The sequence below is a fragment of the Mobula hypostoma genome, chromosome X1 (assembly GCF_963921235.1).
Source record: "Mobula hypostoma chromosome X1, sMobHyp1.1, whole genome shotgun sequence".
Classification (NCBI taxonomy): Eukaryota; Metazoa; Chordata; class Chondrichthyes; order Myliobatiformes; family Myliobatidae; genus Mobula; species Mobula hypostoma.
In genome coordinates, this window is record NC_086128.1 from 11,361,106 (window position 1) to 11,383,748 (window position 22,643).

At 44.2% G+C, this 22,643-nt stretch overlaps 1 protein-coding gene across 2 annotated transcripts in view; it reads right to left on the reverse strand.

The window, feature by feature from the left end:
* The window catches only part of LOC134340261 (1-phosphatidylinositol 4,5-bisphosphate phosphodiesterase delta-3-like), a 110,684-nt gene that overhangs the window by 45,642 nt on the left and 42,399 nt on the right, over positions 1-22,643 (reverse strand). For both annotated transcript variants that reach the window (XM_063037282.1, XM_063037283.1), the window contains exons 6-7: positions 9,532-9,733; positions 2,187-2,331 (exon numbers count right to left, since the gene is read on the reverse strand). In XM_063037282.1, coding sequence (XP_062893352.1) covers positions 2,187-2,331; positions 9,532-9,733 — 347 coding nt within the window. The remainder of the gene's footprint in view (positions 1-2,186; positions 2,332-9,531; positions 9,734-22,643) is intronic.

Genomic DNA, 22,643 nt, shown 5'->3' on the forward strand with positions numbered 1-22,643 from the left:
GTGCAGTCTAACTCCAAAAACTGCCGCAATGTGCTGCCATTTTTAAACTTCAGCCGCAAACCTAAATGAAATCGCCGCTCTGTTGCCTGCTCCTGCTCCCTGAATATGACAATAAACTTAACTTTGACTTTGACATTGGAAGGATGATTCCTGGAGGCAGTGTCTGCAGAGTCTCTGGGTCTTCTCAGTCAAAGATATCAGGAGGAAAATTCCCTGGGACAGGGTCACAACAGGAGAACTACCTGAGGGAAGATCTTCTCATAAAAATTCTGAAAACTGCCTCCAAATCATAAATGGTGGTGAATCACCACTGGGAATCTTTCTCAGGGTAAAGATTCCAGAAGGAATCTATTTTTAGACAGGTTTCCTTAAGGAATTTTCCTTGGAACAGTCTTCCGGAGCAGGTTCACCAGATGAAAACTTTGTTGAGGCAGTGTCTGGTACAAATCATCCCCAGATCAGGATCACCGGAAGCAGGTCATGTTGTTATCAGTCTCTCTGGTGAGTTTCACTTTAAAGGGCTCAGGACTTAGAGCAAGAGGGTTTCAAGGAGGTGGGTCTCAGGGCTTGCTTATGAGTTTCACTTCACAGGAATTTAAGAGGCAAGTTAGCAGTTGATTGGCTAACTGGCTAATTAACAGTAGCCAATAAAAAGAAGATAGGATCAAGTGGAGTGTCCTTTGTGACAGTGGGCCAATGTTGGAGTGGAGAGCTGAGGCTTCGGCTCAAGAGGCTTCAGCCTGAGGAGGTGGTGTAAATAGCCCAGTTGTGGGGAGAGCAGACATTTGAAAAGGCTCAAGATTGCTCATCAGCAAGGGTTCTCTAAACTTGCCTGACTTATTCTTCATCTTTACAGGAACGTGCTGCTCCTGGACACTTGCAATCCCACTCTTTAGTGCTTCTCACTTTCTCTTTTGTTTCTTTTCTCTTCAAAATGGCTCTCCCAATAGTGCTCTGCTAGATCCGGCCTAATTCCCTCAAAATTAGGCCTGCTCCAGTTTAGGACCCTAATCGGTGGACCTGTTCTATCCTTTTCCATCACTATCTTAAAACTACTATAATTATAGTCACTAGAGCCAAAGTGCTCCCTGACTGTCAGTTCAGTTACCTGCTCTGTCCCCCAAGAATGTAATCTCTAAGCACTGCTATTATGGCCTCCTCGCTTACCTGTGCCTCTGTCACAAGTGTAGTAGCATCTCGCAGAACACTGAGCCATGTTTTTGTTGTGGTTACAACATCCCAGCTCTCAGAGTCAATCCACGCTCCGAGCTCATCTGCCTTACTTCTTAAACCGTGAGCATTGAAATAACTACATTTTAACCGAGTATTCCTCACTGGCTATCCTGATCACTAAACTTGCTTCCACAGGCTATTGCTTTATCCCGTGACTTGCTCAGAGTCCAACATCACTCCCAATCTAGTTTAATATGACCCATGCAGCACTAGCAACTTTCCCTGATAAGATATTGGTCTCTCTCTGGTTCAAGCGTCCTCTTGTACAGGTCACATCTACTCCAGAAGAAATCCCAATGGTCCAAGAACATGAATCCAAGCCCCCTACACCAGCTCCTCAGCCACACATGGCCTATCTGGCCTACCCTTTTATTTCTGACCTCACTAACACATGGCACTGGGTATAATCTGGAGGTCACTGCCTTTGGAGTTCTGTTTACCTAACTCCCAGTACTCATTCTGCATCACCTCAGCCCTTATTTCTGCATATGTTATTTGTACCAAAATGTACAGCAACTTCTGGCTGTTCACCCTCCCCCTCATTGACATCCTTTACCCTGGCACCCGGGAGGTAACACACCATCCTGGTGTCTCGTCTGCAACCACAGAATCTCCTGTCTGTCCCCTCATTATCAGGTCAAACACTGTCTTATTGTCCGACCTTTGGACACTGAGAACCATCGCTATTTTAATGTCAGAGAAGACAATCCTTATTGTCCAACTTTCACGCAGTCTATCCAATGAGTGTTGGACGCAGAGCAGCATCTCTCTTCCCAGATATTGGACATTGGGAAAGCCTCTCTTGCATATGGAGCTATTCCTTATTATCCATTGTCACTGGGAGAGGGCTGGAGAGCGATTCCTCTTGCCTAACTGCTGCTGACTGAGAACAGTCTCGGTCGCCCATAGAAACTGCACAGTCAGGCATTGGGGATACTCTCTGTTCTCCTTACCGTGAAAGCGTAGTCCCGGATGGTTGTGATGACGTCCATGAAGAGGATTTTTGAGGTGAGGGTGTATCCGTGGTAGATGATTGGCTCTCCATTTGGCCCCTCCCAGCAGTCCAACTCCACACAGCGACAGCCCCGCAGAAGAGCTCTGGAAAGCAGAGGCCCAGATCGAATGCTGTGAGTGTGGTTCTTAGGAGTGAATACTACCAAAAGCCTGCCCTGGTCCGACCGCAGACACGCGGCGGCCAAGAAAGCTCACAACAGCTCTACTTCCTCAGAAGGCTCGGGAAATTTGGCATGTCACTGTTGAGCCTCGCGAGTTTTTTTATTGATGCATCAATGTGTCTGGATGGAAACTACTCCTCCTAAGATGGCAAGAAATTGCAGAGTTGTGGACACAGCCCAGTCCATCACAAACCAACCTCCCCTCCATGGTCTCTACCTACAATTGTCACTGCCTTGAAAAACTCTTGGACATACCTCTTGTACCATAAAAATGAACTGTTGACCTCATCGTCTCTATTTCCTGAGGAGACTGAGGTCCTTTAACATCTGCCGGACGATGCTGAGGATGTTCTACGAGTCTGTGGTGGCCAGTGCGATCATGTTTGCTGTTGTGTGCTGGGGCAGCAGGCTGAGGATAGCAGACACCAACAGAATCAACAAACTCATTCGTAAGGCCAGTGATTTTGTGGGGATGGAACTGGACTCTCTGTTGGTGGTGTCTGAAAAGAGGATGCTGTCTAAGTCGCATGCCATCTTGGTCAATGTCTCCCATCCACTACATAATGTACTGGTTGGGCACAGGAGTACATTCAGCCAGAGACTCATTCCACTGAGATGCAACACAGAGTGTCATAGGAAGTCATTCCTGCCTGTGGCCATCAAACTTTACAACTCCTCCCTTGGAGGGTCAGACACCCTGAGCCAATAGGCTGGTCCTGGACTTACTTCATAGTTTACTGGTATAATTTACATATTACTATTTAACTATTTATGGTTCTATTACTATTTATTATTTATGGAGCAACTGTAACAAAAACCAATTTCCCCCATGATTAATAAAGTATGACTATGACTATGACCCTTGCATCTTATTGTATGCCTGTACTGAACTTTCTTCTTTCTCTGTAACTGGAACACTCTATTCTGTTATTGTCTTTCTCCTTGTACTACCTTGATGTACTTGTATTTTGAAATGGATGGCATGCAAAACAAAGCTTATTTTGCTGGACCTTGTTACATGTGACAATAACAAACCAATTACGAATGGTGGCCAGTTCAGGATGCAGATCACTGGACAACAAAGATTTTGCTTCCTGAATACTTTTGGGTGTATTTTATGGATTTTGGGCTGCTGATCATGAAAATCACCATGAAATTTCCCTATCATGCACTTTTTTTTTCGCAATCGCCTATATTTGTTATTTTACTTTATAATTCAAGTCAATTAAAATGCTGCCCACGATGTAAACTGAAAAGTTTTCTATCTTCTCTAGGCATGCCTGGGTAGACTTTGCTTGGGCGGATGCTGCATGGCAGGATAGGTTTTCAAAAAGGCCATAAAAGCGTCATGCACATATCATTCCATGCATTGTGTTTACATGAATGTTGGTTTGCGATTATGTTGATGCGCATGCTCTACGCACATAGCGTACTATGTGTACTCTTTATAATAAAGTAACTGTATTTTCAAGAGTACTTGTGACAGCAAAATGTCTGGCCAATGTTGCAACAGCCGCAATACTTTGATATATTAGTGCCGAGTATACGCTTAAATCTCAAAGATGGAGCACGACTCCTCTTATTAAGAAAAGTCTATGAGCTGTACTTTGGGTATAAAATTAGCAACTAAGACAAAGCCTGGGTTCCTCACATTTACTGCGTTGCGCGTTGCGTCTGGTGTCGATGGTAGAGCTTGGCTCAGAGGTACTTGGAAGTCAATGCTATGCACTGTCCCAGTGATATGGCGAGAGCAGAAGGGTCATGTGACAGACTGCTACTTCTGTCTGACCAGTGTGTCTGCTTTCTCTGCTAAAAACAAGAAATCCATTGAATACCCCAATCTCCCTTCAGCCATGAGACCATGACGATAGTCTTCCGGTACTGAAGCCACCAGAGACATGGAGTCTACAGGAGGCAGACGAAGATGCCACGATGCACAAGCCAGGAATGGAAAACGACAGAGATTTTGTCAAGTGGGCCTCACCTGATAACTCAATCTTAGTTAAATGACCTAGTGAGAGACTTGGGGTTGTCAAAGGCAAAAGCAGAATTACTCGGTTCAAGACTACAAGGATGGAATCTGCTGTGACTAGGCACAAAAACAAAAGTATTTTTGCCTCCTCTTCATATAAAACTGGGGCTTATGAAAAATTTTGTGAAAGCAACGAACAAGAAAGGTGATGGATTTCAATATTTAAGACAGATGTTTGCCAGAAGAACTGATGCCAAGATTAAGGGAGTCATTTTTGTTGGTCCACAAATCAAACAGGTTACCAATGACAAGCAATTCGAAGAACTTCTAGTGGGACTGGAGAAAATCGCATGGAAGGCATTCAAGGATGTTGTTGAAAATTTTCTTGGCAACTACAGAGCACCAAACTACATGCAGCTGGTCGACAACATGCTTCAAGCATACAAAACCACGAAGCGCAATATGTCACTAAAGATTCATTTTCTGTATTCCCATTTAGACTTCTTCTCTGTAAACCTTGGCACTGGCAATGACCAAGCATGGTGAAAGGTTTCACCAGGACATCACAGTCATGGAGAAACAGTATCAGGGCAACTGGCTGATTATTGTTGGACACTGAGTACAAATGAAAATCATCAACAAAACACTTTTAGCTCAGTTGAACTATTGCAAAGCGTCAGCATTGTTATGTAATTAAACACACTATATTCAATGAAAGTTAATTTCTTTATTCTCCAAATTTCTACGTGTTACAAGTAGTCCAAAATTATATTTGTGTTCAGTTTTAAGTGGTCTATCATTAAAAAAATTCTGAGGAAGTAACGCTTTTGAAGTGTCCAGCGAATATGCAATCAGTGTGTCTCAATAAGAAACTGGAAAATGTGGAGAATCATTACCCAAGAGGGACCGTGACTAAACTGGTTTACAGAGGGCACTCAAGCAGAGATTTCTTCCCACAGGCAGTTCAGTCCTCTCCAGTGAAAAACTGAAGCAACACTCAATTGTGCACTGACGATGTCACCTCAACGGGTGAGGCAACATTTGCGGCCTAACCTCCAGGCTCTGCGAACAACTTTACAACCAAGGATGTGCCCTTTTAAAATCTGCAGCCTGTGACCAGTTGCTCTTCAAATGTTGCTTACATCAATCGCATCAAGGCACCACATCACCTCCTCAGAAAATTAGTTTTAGAGTCACACAATCTAAGAAAAAGCCTCCGATCCTGTCCTTTCCATGCCTTCATAACTTATAAACCTCCACAAGGTCAACCCACAACCTCATATGTTTCCAGTGAGAACAAACCGTGCCTATCTAATCTCTCCCAGTAGCAGACATCCCACCCTGCAAAAACTCATTTCAGGGAGGTAGCACCATCAATTTGTGGGAGACTTCCGGGAGAGGTGTGATGTCTGCAATAGAGTAGCTCCTTAGCAGCTAGCCAGCTAGTTTAAATAACGTTAGCTATGCTAATGAACGAATGACACCTGTTAAACTCACCTCAACATGTCTTTTACAGTCTTAACCCACCATGGGCAATAGAAAAGTCACTGTTGCAAACAGTGCAGCGAGCAACACTGTCATTATTTTGACCCCTATTAGGCAGGGGTACACTTTAGTGTGGTCTGGGGTGACGTACGTTTTATATTTTCTTTTTTTGGAACACTCTGCCATGGCGCGCTCTCGCTCTCTCTCTCTCTCGCACTCTCTCTCTCTCGCTTGCGTGCTCTCTCGCGCTCTCGTTTGCTTGCTCTCGCTTTTTCTCGCGTGTGCTCTCTCTTGCTTTCTCTTGCTCTCAAAAAAATTGATTTCCGTGATATTGTATATAATTTGCGGGCATCAGGGAGCCACTATTAATATGCGGGAGACTCCCGGAACTTCCGGGAGAGGTGGGATGTCTGCAGTAGTAAAGCCCTCTATTCCATCAACATCCCAATGAAGCCAGCTGAGTTCTTCACTCCCCCTGTCCACCTCTAGCACCATTTTCAGGGAGCTATGAATTTCGATCAACTTATTTAATCAGGATTCCACCCCCACCCCCAACAAACCTGTGATGACTATATTTGATGAATGCCTGCCTTTCTAAGTGCAGGTTAATCCCATCCTTCAGAACTTTATCCAATAACTTCCCAAGGCCTTGGGAAAGCCCGTGCAGACAATGTCTACCACCTTGCCCTTGTCAATCCTCAGGCACCTCTTCAAAAAACTCAGTCAAATTTGTTTCCCACACACAAGACCATGCTGATTTTCCTAATTAGGGGTTCTCATATTTCCAAATGTCCATTAATCCTGTCTCTCAGAATCTTTCTCACCACCAGTAGGCTCTTTGGCCTCTAATTCGCTGGTTGCCTTCGCAGCCTTTCTTAAATAAAAGCACAACATTAACCGTTCTCCAGTCATCAGCTGTGACAAACAGAGAGAAAAAAAAGTCTTTGCTGGAGCCCCAGCACTTTCTTCCCCTGCCTCCCACGATACCTTGGGATACACCGAGCCAGGACCCAGGGATTTATCCACTTTCAGGCAGTAGCAACACTTTTACTTTCATAATGTCTGCAGCCCCTCAACATCTCTCATCAAAAGACCATAAGACATAAGACCTAAGTTAGGCCATTCAACCAGTCAAGTCTGCTCGGCCATTCAGTCATGGTTGATTTATTTTCCCTCTCAACCCTATTCTCCTGCCTTCTCCCCGTCACCTTTGATGCCCTTACTAATCAAGAACCTATCAACCTCCATCTTAAATACACCCAATGAATTGGCCTCCACAGGCATCTGTGGCAATGAATTCCACGATTCACTACCTTTTGACTAAATTTCTCCTCATCTCTGTTCTAAAAGGACACCCTTGAAATCTGAGGCTGTGTACTTTGGTCCTATTGGAAACATCTCTCCGTGTCCACTCTATCTAGGCCCTCCAATATCCGGTAGGTTTCAATGAGATCCTGCCCTACCTCATTCTTCTAAACTCCAGAGCCATCAAGCCCTCTACATATGTCAACCCTTTCATTTGTGGGACCATTCTTGAGAACCTTCTCTGGACCCTTCCAATGGCAGCTCATCCTTCCCACCAAGCCCTTTCCACCATCTAGCAGGCACAAGTAGCTTTGATGATACAAAGATAGGTGGAGGAGCGGGTAGTGTTGAGGAAACAGGGAGCCTGCAGAGAGACTTAGATAGTTTAGGGGAATGGGCAAAGAAGTGGCAAGTGAAATACAATGTTGGAAAGTGTATGGTCATGCACTTTGGAGGAAGAAATAAAGGGGCAGACTATTATTTAGATGGGGAGAGAATTCAAAATGCAGAGATACAAAGGGCCTTGGGAGTCCTTGTGCAGGATACCCTAAAGGTTAACCTCCAGGTTGAGTCGGTTGTGAAGAAGGCAAATGCAATGTTGGCATTCATTTCTAGAGGTATAGAATATAACAGCAGGGGTGTGACGTTGAGGTTCTATAAGGCACTCGTGAGACCACCGTTGGAGTATTGTGTGCAGTTTTGGGCTCCTTATTTTAGAAAGGATATACTGACGTTGGAGAGGGCTCAGAGAAGATTCACAAGAATGATTCCAGGAATGAAAGGGTTACCGTATGAAGAACGTCTGGCAGCTCTTGGGCTGTATTCTCTGGAGTTCAGGAGAATGAGGGGTGAATCTCATAGAAACATTCCGAATGTTAAAAGGCCTGAACAGATTAGATATGGCAAAGTTATTTCCCATGGTAGGGGATTCTAGGACAAGAGGGCACGACTTCAGGATTGAAGGACGTCCATTTAGAACAAAGATGTGGAGAAATTACTTTAGTCAGAGGATGGTAAATCTGTGGAATTTGTTGCTATGAGCAGCTGTGGAGGCCAAATCATTGGGTGTATTTAAGGCAGAGATAGATAGGTTCTTGATTAGCCAGGGCATCAAAGGGTATGGGGTGAAGGCAGGGGAGTGGGAATGACTGGAAGAATTGGATCAGCCCATGATTGAATGGCAGGGCAGACTTGACGGGCCGAATGGCCTACTTCTGTACTTATATCTTATGGTCTTATGGAATGCCACTCCTTTAGCGTCAATCAGTAGTCTAATTTTCCCAGAACAACACGAAAGTAAGCAGAGAGAGTAGGTGTTGCTGTGCTTCTGGTCAAGATTCAACGAAGACTAGAATAAGAGGATGGGGGTTAAATACCACCACAATGAAAAATTAATTGGGCCGAATGGCCTACTTCTGCTCTTATATCTTATGATCTTAAATGAGGAGGGTGATGGGACACCTCCTGCTCCTCTGGAGCAGTGGAGCTCCAACAATGCTCAAGAAAGTGGCCGGTCCAAGACATCACACTTTCTTATTGGTGCCAAATTGTCATCTAAACAAAATCCAACAGAAAGTAAGTGGAGCAAACACTATTTTCAGCATGCTTCATGGTAATACCTCCTAAACTGCAAGTCCACAAGCCCATGAATACTACCTTAATATTTCGTTTTTACACCATTTATCGTAACTTAGAGTAATTTTTTTTATATGGAGCACTGTATTGTTGCTGCAAAACAACAGATTACACAACAGATGGACAGGAAAGGAATGGAGGGTTATGGGCTGAGTGCAGGTCAGTGGGACTAGGTGAGAGTAAGAGTTCGGCACAGACTAGAAGGACCGAGATGGCCTGTTTCCGTGCTGTAATTGTTATATGGTTATATGGTTATACAACATATGTCAGTGATATTAAACCTGATTCTGATTTGGATTCCAAAGTCCTATCATTATGCACAAGAGCAGCAGGTGCACTGGATCACTTCAGTTACAAAGCATCCGAGTGGTGGAGGAGACACAAGAAATGGTGAGCCTGGAGTGACACTCGAGACGCTGGTTGAGGAGACTGGTTCTGACAAATCCTGGCAATACCTGACCTGACAGCATTATAAGAGCACAGATGGCAAATGCTTCAACAGGGGTTTTGGTGGTGGCCTTGCTGGCAGTGAGCACAAGATCCACTGACCAAAACCCAGCCACAATAGAACTTACCACCTACACGATGTTATACAGGAGAGTAATGAATGATTCTCCATCCCATGATTTATTTCCTTAATTTTTGCGCAATTGTCCTCTGAACCCAGGTCTACATAATAAACAATGAGATAGCACAAACCCATTCATGAAAGTTAATGGTAACAACCTGATGTATGCCTCAGTACTGCTTGGTCCTCCCAGCTGGTCCTCCATCAGGTAGGTGTTATGGGAGGTTGAGATGAAGTAGTGGCTGAGAGGCTGGCTCATGTCCTGGTAGACTCGGTCGTGGTCAGGGTTAAAAATGTTCCCCTCAGGAGACAGCAGGTACATCATGAAGCCATCTTGGGTCAACAACTGGTTCTTTTTGGCTGAAAATCAGGAACAATCTCAAGGTCATTATCATTCAAGGCGTGTCTTTCCACTACTCAAGGTTATTATCATTCAAGTAGCGTCTTTCCGTTATTCTTCCAGTTCTAGATACCTACCTCGGTAAAGGACAGCATTGTCCTAGGCAACAGTCAACAAAGACTTCCACGTACCTCTGCAACAGAGAGTGTAGTCCTTGGCAACGGACAGCACAGACCTGTGACTGACAGTGCCGTCCCAGACAACAGACCACATGGGACAGTGCTGTCCCTGGCAGTGAGCAGGCCTGCCAGTTCTAAGCTGGGCATCCATCAAGCACTGTGCCTGTCAGACACAGTGTAATAATAAATGCCACTGTACAGTCTGGCACCTGGTGCTGCACTCAGCTCCTGGGTTCAGTCTCCAGCCCTGACCCTGGGGTGTTGACTTTGCAATCGGAAAGTATTGGCACATGTACCAAGATACAGTGAAACGATTATCTTGTATACTGTTCTTACAGATCAGGTCATAACACAGCACACTGAGGCAGAGCAAGGTAAAACAGAATAAAGTGTATGCAGAAAGTGTATGCAAAAAAGGGAATGTAGAATAAAGTGTAACAGCAACAGAGAAAGTGCAATGCAGGTAGATAATAATGCGCAAGATCATAATTTAGTAGACAGTGAAGTCAAGAGTCAAACTTATTGTACCAGCACATGGTCTAATGGCTGTATAACAGCGACATAGAAGCTGTCCTTGAGCCTGGAAGTACGTGCTTTCAGGCTTTTGTATCTTTTGGCTGATGGGAGAGGGGAGAAGAGGGAATATCCGGTGTGGGTGGGGTCTTTGATTATGTTGGCTGCTTTACTGAGGCAGGGTGAAGTACAAAGTCCACGGAGGGGAGGCTGGTTCCTGTGATGTGCTGAGCTGTGATCCGTGAACCGTGAACCGTGAACCGTGACTGGCATGTCTAGAGACAGACAGCCCTCTGCATTCCTCTTTCCCATGTGGGACATGGCAGCTACAGGTTGGCAGGACAACGGTGGGACAAGTTTTCTGAGGCTACAGTCACCGATTCCACCCTGAGTGGCCATTATTTCTACCATGCCACTTGGTATAGGACAGGTGACTGCCACCTTAGACGAATGTCAGGCCACTGGGCAAAGGCCTGGCAAGCGGAGCGGGCATGGACACCCCTACTCTTCACTGAGGTTCGAGCCTGTGAACACACGGCTAAGGGAGAGGGCTCTGCACTGGGGGTAAATAGCACAGTACCAGTCCCCATCCTTTCACCACCTGGAGGGGCAGGGCTCTCTAACTCCTGGGATTGGGGAGGTAGGGACCCCCATGCGGGGTGAATAGGGACCTCCCCCTCGGTATCTCCGTACCCGCCTCCCCCCCCCCCGGCCCCATCCCCACTTCTGGATCAGACCCCTCAGACATGGCTGACAAAGACCAGACTACCCTGAGTGAAGCCACCTCTGGGGTTAGCAGCCCATGATGCCCCAGAGACGGTGATGGGATGGTGCGCAGACCCAGTGGCTCAGGCTTTGCTCCGGCCCAGGTTCCTGAGCTGTGTGATAGGGCTGCCCTAGTGGAGGAGAGTAGTCTATGGCTGTCTCCATACATCTGACTCTACAGATACCGATGTAATTTTCCAGCTGATTGTGATAGGACAATCCCCTAATCAGTGTAATTAGCACCGTGAATCTTTTCTGCACCACCTCATTGTTGACGTATCCTCTTTTATGTAAGGGGACTAAAACTGCACACTGCAAACTGCACTTTCCAGGGGAAAGTGTCAAGGGTCAGGGAGGAGTGGGTGGAGAGTGATGAGTGGACGAGGGAATCACAGAGACAGGATGGGGAGAGGAATGGTCACTGGTGACGGGATCACATTGTAGACTGGAAGTTGCAAGCAATGTTGTGCTGGATTTTAGCTGGTGGGGTGGTAGGTGCAGACCAGTAAAACTCTATCCCTATTGTGTCTGGGATGGGATAAGAATAGGAGAAGTGCAGGAAATAAAGAAGTGGGTGAGGGCTCCATCAACAGCAGTAGGGTGGGAGCCTATTTTCTAAAAAAAAAGGAGGACAATTCAGGTGAGGATTCAAAGGAGGTCCATGAAAATGATTCCGGGATTGAAAGGCTTATCTTATGTGGAGTGTTTGATGGCTCTGGGCCTGTACTCGCTGGAATTCAGAAGAATGAAGGGGAGCTCTCATTTAAACCTATTGAAAGTTGAAAGGCCTTGAAAGAGTAGATGTGAAGAGGATGTTTCCTATGGTCAGGGAGTCTAAGACCTGAGGACACAGCCTCAGAATAGAGGGACGTCTATTTAGAACAGAGATGAGGAGGAATTTCTTTAGCCAGAAGGTGGTGAATCTGTGGAATTTGTTGCCACAGGTGGCTGTGGAGGCCAAGAAACTGGGTATATTTAAGGCAGACGTTGACAGATTCTTGATTAGTAAGGGCATGAAGGCATACAGGGAGAAGGCAGGAGATTGGTGTTGAGAGGGAAGTGGATCAGTTATGATGAAATGGCAGAGCAGACTCGATGGGCTAGGTGGCCTAATTCTGTTCCTATATCTTATGGTCTTGTATGTTGGTGGCCGGGAATCCCCTGGAAATAGTGTATGTGATATCTCCATCTCTCTACATACCTTCTACCAACAGAAGGTATGACAAGGGCCACCACAGTGCTTCCCGGTCACCAAAAACGACATCTTAACCTCAGTTGTATTGTGTCTAGTTGCTTCTCATAACATTACTTTAAATAAACTCGAAAACTCAAGCAAAGTGTATGCCTGAGGACAAAACCAAAAATCAAAGTTAACTTCCAAATTCCGCCCCTTCAGCAAGTTTCAGAAGTTTCCCACACCACTCCCTGTTGCACAGTTTCACAATCACAACACTCCTTACAATATCACTTCCCAGGATAGTCCACACCCTTCACTGTAATGTCCTTTGCCTCCTGTGTACCCGCCCTCCTTACTGGAAACATTTCTCATGGCCAGTTCAGTTCACAACTGTAACATTTCTGTGTTTCTCAGACCTTCTGCTGTGGCTGTGCTCAATCCATGGAACAGTTGAGCTAATCGAGCATTTATCATTTAATGCTTCCAAGTTAAAGGAGCAAGTGTTAGAAAAATGACTTGCTAGAGGTGCATAAAATGATGAGATGCATAGCTAGAATGGACAGCCCAGTGCAGCAATGTCTAATATGAGAATGCATAATTTTAAGGTGATTAGAGGAATGTATAGGGGGGAGTATCTGAGGTAGGTTTTCTTTAAACACAAAGAGTGGTGATTTATTTCAAGGAGCACACTGTCAGGGGTGTTGGTAGAGGCACATATGTTAGGGACATTTGAAATAATCTTTGAATAGCACATAAATGAAAGAAAATTGCAGGGCTATGAGGGAGGAAAGTGTTAGTTTGATCTTGGAGTAGGTTAAAAGGTTGGCACAACATCGTGGGACGAAGGGCCTGTACTGTACTCTGCTGTTCTATGTTCCTGTTATGGTCTGTGGAAGGTGGGTCCGAAGGGATATATTACAGGATGCTGAATGAAGCGAGGGAGGAGACTGCTGGGGATCTGATGGAGATTTTTACATCGTCATTTGCTACAGGTGAGGTACCAAAAGACTGGAGGACATTTAATGGTGTCCCCTTATTCAGAAACGACAGTAGGAACAAGCTTGAGGACTGCAGGCCAGTCAACCTTACATCAGTGGTGCCGAATGTTCTGAGGGGGAGGGTTTACATTCTCTTGGAAAAGCAGGGTCTGATCAGGAGGAGCTTTGTGCGCCAACCTGATGAGTTCTTTGAGGGGGTCGCTAAGAAAATTGGGGAGGACAGTGTGAAAATGTGGTCGGTAAGATCCCGAAGGTTGAGGCACAGAGATCCTATCTCCAGGTTAGTGAGAGAAAGTAGAGGGCAGTGATGATGGGGTTTTCGGAGTAGAGGTCTGTAACAAGTGGTGGGATGAGTAAATCTGCCGATGACATGAGAGTGGCAGAGAGTGATGAAGGTTGTCTAAGATACAGCGGTATCTGGATCAGCTGGAGAGTTGGGCAGTGCAGTGGCAGATGAAATTTACTGCAGACAAGTGTGAGTTAAGCACTTTGGGGAGTCAAATTCTGGTGGGACACGTAGAGTAAATGGCAGAGACCTCAGAAGCCAGTATAGAGTGCGTAGCATGCAGGTTGCGTGGTTTTTGCTGAAGGCACAACAGATTTGTTGGACAGATCATCAAACACAGAGCTAAACCTTCATCTCCTTCTGGAAGGGCTTGATTTGCCAAACCAACTATTAGTGTCAGCACAGCCGCAAGCAACACTGTGACAAGAATGTGCGGCCTGCGACCATGAAGGACTGATTGTCAGAACAAGCGGTTCTTCCATCCAAATCAACCCTCATCTTAAATCCTATAGGTAATCATCTTCAAGAGGGAAGTGATAAGGCAAACCACTATTAGTCGGCTGACTTCCACTGACTGGTCATTGTTCTTGACAATGTCTTAAATGTTTTTGGTAAACCAGTTAAACAGTCGTGCTCTGGATGCAGTGTCGAGGTTTTCTGGTTGTGTGGTTTTACTGAATACCTTCTGGTGCAAGTCGAGAGCTCCCTGAAAGTGGTCACTCTGGTGGAAAGGGTAGTGAGGAAGGCAGTTGCAAAGCCTGTGTAAGATTTTGAATCTTGTGTTGCAGCTGTACAAATCATTGGTCAGACCCCATTTGGACTACTTTGTACAGTTCTGGTTGCCACACTAGAGGAAGGATGTAGTAGTAACAGAGATAGCCATCCTCTTTTTATTTGCCCAAGAAACAGCAATATCTGTAGGTCTTATCTTTTATTAATATTGGTAAATATTTAGTAGACATATTTTGAAGGAAATGTTATGTTTTTTGCTTAGCATTAAGATCTCGTTGCACCATGAGTTTACTCTTGTTTACATGGCATAGTTATGGACTGTGTATTACCTTGGTTAACACTGATTATAAGAGTAATCAACAGAATTAGTATATATCAGGTAGATGGCGATTCTGTATTGAACTTAATAAGCATTTTACCTAACTTTCTGCAGTTCCACTAGTAAGATCTCATTAAAAGCCCTGAGGGACGTTTCCTCCTAGGGTGATTTTTGAGAAGGTGTTTAAGTCACTGTATATCTGAGTGGAGTGACATTTGCTTTATTGCTGTCTTTGGCTTCCCTTGTCACCCACGGTTGACTTATCCTCCCTTTAGAATACTTCTTTATCTTTGTGATGTATCTACCCTGCACCTTCTGAATTGCTCCCAGTGATCACATTAAAAACCCTGAAGGAAGTTTCCACCTTGGGTGATTTTTGAGAAGGTGTTTAACAGACTGCATAGCTTTCTATATCTGCTGTGCGAGGACAGTAGAAATAGCATATATGGAGTCTTTTTTCCTGGAGCAGGGATCTAAAGGCCACAGGTGTAATGGGACAGATGAGACATTTGAAGGAGATCTAAGGTGTACGTTTTTCACCTAGAAGGTGTTGGGTACCTGGAACAACTTGGCAGGGGAGGTGGGAGAGACATACATTTACATTTCAAAGGGCTCCAGACAGGTACTTGGATAGGAAAGGCAGAGAGGGATATGGGGCTAATGTGGGAAAACGGGATTCACGTAGTCAGACATGGGCAAGGTTGATCTTTTCTGTGTTGTACAATCCTATGAATCCATGAAATGCAAATGATAATTGATTTCCAAAGAGCCAGACTGAATTCTTGGCCACACGCTGTAAACAAACCATTTAATCAAATCTATTTTGACATATTCACAATGTGAACGATTCTTTCTATTTAAAATAGCCATGGATTTGTATTTTATTTCCTGTTTGTAATGTATAGTGGATTTTATTAAGATCTGGCTTTCTTTGTTGGAACCCCTTGGTACAGCCCCTGGAAAGCAAAGGCTCTGTTGACATCCTGTTTCCCACCATAATGGTAGGGCTCCATGGCTTTGTTGACCTGGATGGGCTGCGTAAAGCAGGTGAGGTGCAGATGTCAGACATGGGTTAGTGAAGAGCAGTTTCACACCTGTGGCAACAGCCTGTCAACAATTGAATTGTTGCAGATATTTTACAAAACTCTCCGAGCAGTAAAACCAATTCAGAAGCAGAATCCTCAAGTACTGTTGCTGATTGAACCAAAGGTGCTGAGGAATTGGCATATAGGAGGGAAATTGAAAATCTGGTTGAATGGCGCCACACAACCTTTCACTCAGAGTCAACAAACACCAAGAGCTGATTATCAACTACAGGAGGAAGAAACTGGAGTTGTGTGAGCCAGTTCTCATTAGGGGATTGGTGGTGGACAGGGTCAGTAACTCTACATTCCTTGGCATTATCATATCAGAGGATTTGTCCCAGAAGGGCCATTACAAAGACGACCATAAAATCATAAGCCATAGGAGCAGAATTAGAACATTTAGTCCATCGCCTTTGCTCTGCCATTCCATTATGACTAACTATTTATCCCTCTCAAACTCATTCCCCTGCCTTCTTCATGTAACCTTTGATGCCTTTACTAATCAAGAACCTATCAACCTCCACTTTAAATATACCCAATGACTTGGCCTCCACAGCAGTCTGTGCCAATGAGTTCCACAGATTCACCACCCTCTCATGAAAGGAATTCCTCCTAATCTCCGTTCTAAAGAGGTGTCCTTGTTTTCTGAGGCTGTGCCCTTCGGTCCTAGGCTCCCACCCTACTGGAAATATCTCCTCAATGTCCACTCCATCCAGACCTTTCAATATTCAATAGGTTTCAATGAGATTCCCCCCGCCATTCTTCTAAACTCCAGTGAGTACAGGGCTAGAGCCATCAAATGTTCCTCATACTTTAACCCCTTCATTCTGGGATCATTCTCATGAATCTCCTCTGAACCCTCTCCAATATCAGCACACCCTTTCTTAGATAAGGGGCCCAAAACTGCTCACAATACTCCAATACTCCAAATTCACCAGTGTTTTATAAAGCCTCAGCATTACATCCTTGTTTTTATATTCAAGTTCTCTCAAAATGAATGTTAACATCATATTTGCCTTCCTCACCACAGACTCAACCTGCAAGTTAACCTACACAAGGATTCCAAAGTCTCTTTGCACCTCTGATTTCTGAATTGGCTCCACTTAGAAAACAAGCTACACCTTTATTTCTTCTATCAAAGTGCAAGGCCATGCGCTTCCCTACACTATATTATACCTTCCACTTCTTTGCCCACTCTCCTCATCTGTCCAAGTCGTTCTGCAGACTTCCTGCTTCCTTAACACTGCCTGCCCCTCCACCTATCTTCATATCGTCCACAAACTTGGCCACAGAATTCTGTCATCTAAATTATTGACATATAATGTGATAAGAAGTGGTCCTAAAACTGACCTCTGTGACCACTAGTCAATGGCAGCCACCCAGAAAAAGCCCCCTTTATTCCCACTCTTTGCCTCCCGCCAGTCAACCAATCTTCTATCCATGCTAGTAACTTACCTGTAATACTATGGGCTCTTACCTTGTTAAGCAGCCTCATGTGTGGCACCTTGTCAAAGGCCTTCTGAAAATCCAAGTACACAACATCCACTGATACTCCTTTGTCTATCCTGCCTGTTACTTTCTCAAAGAATTCCAACAGATTTGTCAGGTAAGATTTCCCCTTGAGGAAACCATGCTGACTCCAGCTTATTTTATCATGTGCTTCCAAGTATAAAGCCTCAACTGGCCTAAAATTTATTTTCTTCTGCCTCTCTCCCTTCTTGAAGAGTGGAGTGAAATTTGCAATTTTCCAGTCTTTCAGAACCATTCTAGAATCTAGCGATTCTTGAAAGATCATTACTATTGCCTCCACGATCTCTTCAGCAACCTCTTTCAGAACCCTGGGCTGTACACCATCTGGTCCAGGAGACTTACCTAACTTCAGACCTCTATTCTAAGTTCTATTTTATTTCTTTATTTTCCTGTTGCTGCAAAAAGCTAATTTTCAGACATTTGTACCTGTGTATGTATGCCTTTGTCAATAAACTTGAATTTGAACCTAAACTTGAGATGGCTTGAGTGAATGACACTGGCAGAGTTTGTCAGTTCAGCATTATCAGCAGGATAAGGGTTTCCCCTCAGTGAGTGGTTAGGATCCAGGACAGACTGCTGGAGGGAGGCAGATTCAATTGTAGGTTCCCATCAGGAGCAGGAATACCAGAAAGGAAGGAATTAACAATGTGGATTGAATTGACTTTATTTCTTACATCCTTCACAAACATGAAGAGTAAAAATTTTTATGTTACGTCTCTGTCTAAATGTGCAATGTGCAATCATAGTAATTTATAATAATTTATAATAAATAGCACAGTCAATGTAACATAGAATGATGTAACATGTGAATGATTACTGCAAGGATCAAGCCATTCTACCCCTTGAGTTCATATTGGTTTTTGTAAGAGTTGTCCCACACTCCCATTGTTAATTCCTTCCTTTCTGTTTATTGACAAAGACATAAATACACAGGGTACAAATCTCACAAAAATCAGCTTTTCACAGGAGCAGGAAAATGAAGAAATAAAATAGAATATATTAAAAAAAACTATAAATAAATAAAGACAAACAACAATGCCCACCGCTTCAATCTCCAGTTTCACCTTTGCCCCCGAGATCCCTCATAATTTTATATGCATCAGCCATATTTCCACTTAATTTACTCGACTCGAAGGAGAACAGATCCAATTTGGACCTACTACTGAACCACTCCTCCAAATTGTATCACTCCCTCCCAGGAAGTGGCCTGATGAGTCATCTCTGTATATTCTCCAGCACTATTAATAATCTTCCCTTCCCGTAGTGTGGTGACCAGAACCACACTGAGTACTCCAGCTGAGGACTGACCAAGGTTTTATACAGTTGGAGCATAACCTCCCTACTTCTGTATTCTGTGCTATGACTAATAAAGGTCAGCGTGTGCCAGCATTGATGTCAGTCTGCAACTCTTTCCATCTGTCAGCCTGTGAGCATGTCAGTTTCTGCCTGCAATGGTGTGTACCAGTTTTTTTTTTCTGGAGTCTAACACTGTTATTACACTGAGGCCCACCAGGCTGGCTCGAAGTAAAATAATCCCTTTGGTCCCAATTCCCCTCTCCTTACTTCTGCCCTGCAACTTATTCCCAATGACTAGTCTACTGACTGCCTTTCAGTTCCTTAATCCTTGCTGAACTGAAGGAATTTACAGGAGCCAACCAGCACGTCTTCGAGATGCTGGGAAAAAACTGGCGCCTCTGCAAACACCCACATTCTCACAGAACAAATGTGCAAACTCCATTCCACAATTGAATGAATCTCAGGGTCAGAAACTTAAATAGTCAGCTGGAACTCTCAGTAAATAGTTAAAACTATCCTTGTTTTGGTCAGGCAGTGAGTACTTCACTCTTTCTAGTTCAGTGCCATGAAAGTTCAGGCTTCTGGGCATGTTTGGCAGTCAGTGCACAGTGTTCATAGCACCACAACCTACAGTGACTCACAATGTATCTGATGATATTTAAAGTTCAAAAGTCAAAGTAAAACATTATTAGATTATATATGTCACCATATACAAGCCTGAGATTCATACTCAGCAAATCTATAGAATAGTAACTATAACAGAATGACTGAAAGATCAACCAGAGTGCAGAAGACAATGAACTGTGCAAATGGAAATATAAATAAATAGCAATAAATAATGAGAACATGAAATAAGGAGATAAAGAGTCCTTAAAGTGAAATCATTGGTTGTGGGAACATCTCAATGGAGGGGCAAGTGAGTGTAGTTATCCCCTTTTGTACAAGAGCCTGGTGGTTGAGGGGCAGTAACTGTTCCTGAACCTGGTGGTGCGAGTCTGAGGCTCCTGTACCTCCTACCTGATGGCAGCAGTGAGAAAAGAGCATGGCCTAAGTGGTGAGGATCTTTGATGATGGATGCTGCTTTCCTACATCAGCATTTCATGTAGACATGCTCAGTGGTGGGGAGGGCTTTATCTCTGATGTATTGGGTCGAATTCACTACCTTTTGTAGGACTTTCCATTCGAGAGCATTGGTGTTTCCATACCAGGCCATGACACAGCCAGTCAATACACTCTCCACTGCACATCTATAGAAGTTTGCCAAGAATAGTAACACCCAAGAATTTAAAATTGCTAACCCTCTCCACCTATGATTCTTCAATGAGGACTGGCTCATGGACCTCTGGTTTCCCCTCTCCTGAAGTCTACAATTAGTTCCTTGATCTTACTGACATTGAGTGAGTGAGAGGTTGTTGTCATGACACCACTCAGCCAGATTTCCAATCTCCCTCCTGTACGCTGATTCATCACCACCTTTGATTTGGTCAACAACAGTGGTGTCATCAGCAAACTTAAATATGGTATTGGAGCTGGGCCTGGCCACATAGTCATAAGTGTAAAGCGAGTAGAACAGGGGGCTCAGCACACAGCCTTGTGGTGCTCTTGTGCTGATGGTGATTGTGGAGGAGATGTTGCTGCCAATCCAAACCGACTGGGGTCTGCAGGTGAGGAAATCAAGGATCCAATTGCATACAAATGTAGAAGTTTGTGCAATTGATTAGATTGAAAGAGAGGCACAATGCTAATAAAACTTTTTTTTTATAGCTAGCCTGAAAGCCAATATATGTGTACAACACCACCCAGCTCTCTGTTCCCAAATGCTCACTACTTGGCATCTGCCGTTTCTATTTTCCACAAAAGTTTCTACATCATATTCTACAGAGTCAGAGGCCCATTTGATCCTTGCTGACCAAGATGACCCAACCAAGTTAGCCCTATCTGCCAATAACCTTCTAAACTTTTCCATCCATGTACCCATATTTTTTAAAAGTTGTTATTGTACCTGCCTCAACCACCTCCTCTGGCAGCTCGTTCCACATGGGATACTACCCTTTGCATAAAACTGTTGCCCATCAAAGTTCCTATGAAATCTTTCCCCTCTCACAAATCCGAGAACCAACCTTCACCATCACTCTTTGCTTCCTACCATCAAACCAACTGTATATCCATTTCGTCATCTCTCCCTGGATCTCATGTGTTCTAACCATCTACAGCAGTCTATTATCAAAGTCTTTACTGATGTCCATGTGTACTGCCCTGCCTTCAGCGGCTTTCTTGGTCGCATCATTGAAAAATCCAATCAAGTTCATAAGACGTGAGCTCCTGTGCACAAAGCCATGCCTACTACCTCTAATCACCCCAGGTCTTTCCAGATATACATACATCTTGTCTCTCATATTCCTCTCCAGTAATTCATCCATCACAGATTTTTGACTGACTGGTCTGGTTCCCAAACTGTACTTTGCCACACTTCTTCAACAAAGGCACAACATTAACCACCCTCCAGTCATCCAACACCTCACAAATCCATCCATCATGCTCTTGTCCACTCACAACCCCTGGAAGCCTCTCCATATCTTCATTTCTACTCACATTCTCACTGGTTTTTTTTATCATCAAAATCTTGAAAATGTTTCATTTCGTCCTGCGAGCAAAATTATTGATCAAGATCGTGAATGGCTGGTGCCCAAAGTACAGCTCCCTGCAGTACCTCACTAACCAAGAAAGACTGGGTCATTCCCACTCTGTGCTATCTATCTGTTAACCAATTCCCAAGTCCACATCAGTATATCACCTTTAATTCTGTGTGCTTTAAACTTCTTCACTGTGCACCTTTGTGGGACCATATCAAAATCCATCTGAAAATCCAAAATACAACAAACCCACTGGTGCCCCTTCATCTATTCCAGCATATATGTCCTCAAAGGACTTCAGTGTCACAACATGGACTCTGCTATGGAGTCTGCGTGCCCTCACAGGTGGGCTGCGGAACAGGTTTAGCAATCACGCTCATGAGTATGCATGATCAAGCCGATTAATGTTTCACTGTGGTGGCATTTAACTCCCTTCCTCTCATTCCAGTCTTGTTGAATCTTGACCAAAAGCACAGCAACATCTGTGCTCCCTACTTACTTTTGTCCTTGTTCTGGGGAAGAAGACTACTGTTTAGATTAATGCTGTAAAGGAACAGTATTAATTTCGTATGAAGCTACTGATTCCTAGCCACAGTGACGGTCTGAGATTTCAATTTGAGAGTTTTAGTTGGTTTAGCATTTACTGTTCTTACTTTAATTCTGCACAGTTCTTATTAAAAGTCAGCGAACTGTTCATCTGCTTCAGTGCCTCTCCCTACACTAAGACCATAAGATATAGGAGCAGAATTGGGCCATTTGGCCCATCTAGTCTGCTTCACCATTTCATCATGGCTGATCCATTTCCCTCTCAGCCCCAGTCTCCTGCCTTCTCCCCGTATCCCTTCATGCCCTGACAAATCAAGAATCTATCAACCTCTGCCTTAAGTATACCCAATGATTTGGCCTCCACAGCCACCTGTGGCAACAAACTCCACAGATTCACAACCATCTGACAAAAGAAATTCATCCTCATCTCCATTCTAAAAGGATGCCCCTCTATTCTGGGGCTGTGTCCTCTGGTCTTAGACTCTTTCACCATGGGAAACATCCTCCCCACATCCACTCTTTTCGAGGTCTTTCACCATCCGATATGTTTCAATGAGGTCACCCCTCATTCTTCCAAATTCCAGTGAATACAGGCCCAGAGGTTCATCTGACAAGCCATTCAATCCCAGAATCATTTTTGTGAACCTCCTTTGAACCCTCTCCAGTTTCAGCACATCCTTTCTCAGATAAGGGGTCCAAAACTGCTCACAATACCCCAAATGAGGCCTCACAAGTACTTTATAAAGTCTCAACATTACATCCTTGCTTTTATATTCTGGTCCTCTTGAAATGAATGCTAACATTGCATTTGCCTTCCTCACCACCGACTCAACCTGCAAATTAACCTTTAGGGAATATGCATGAGGACCCC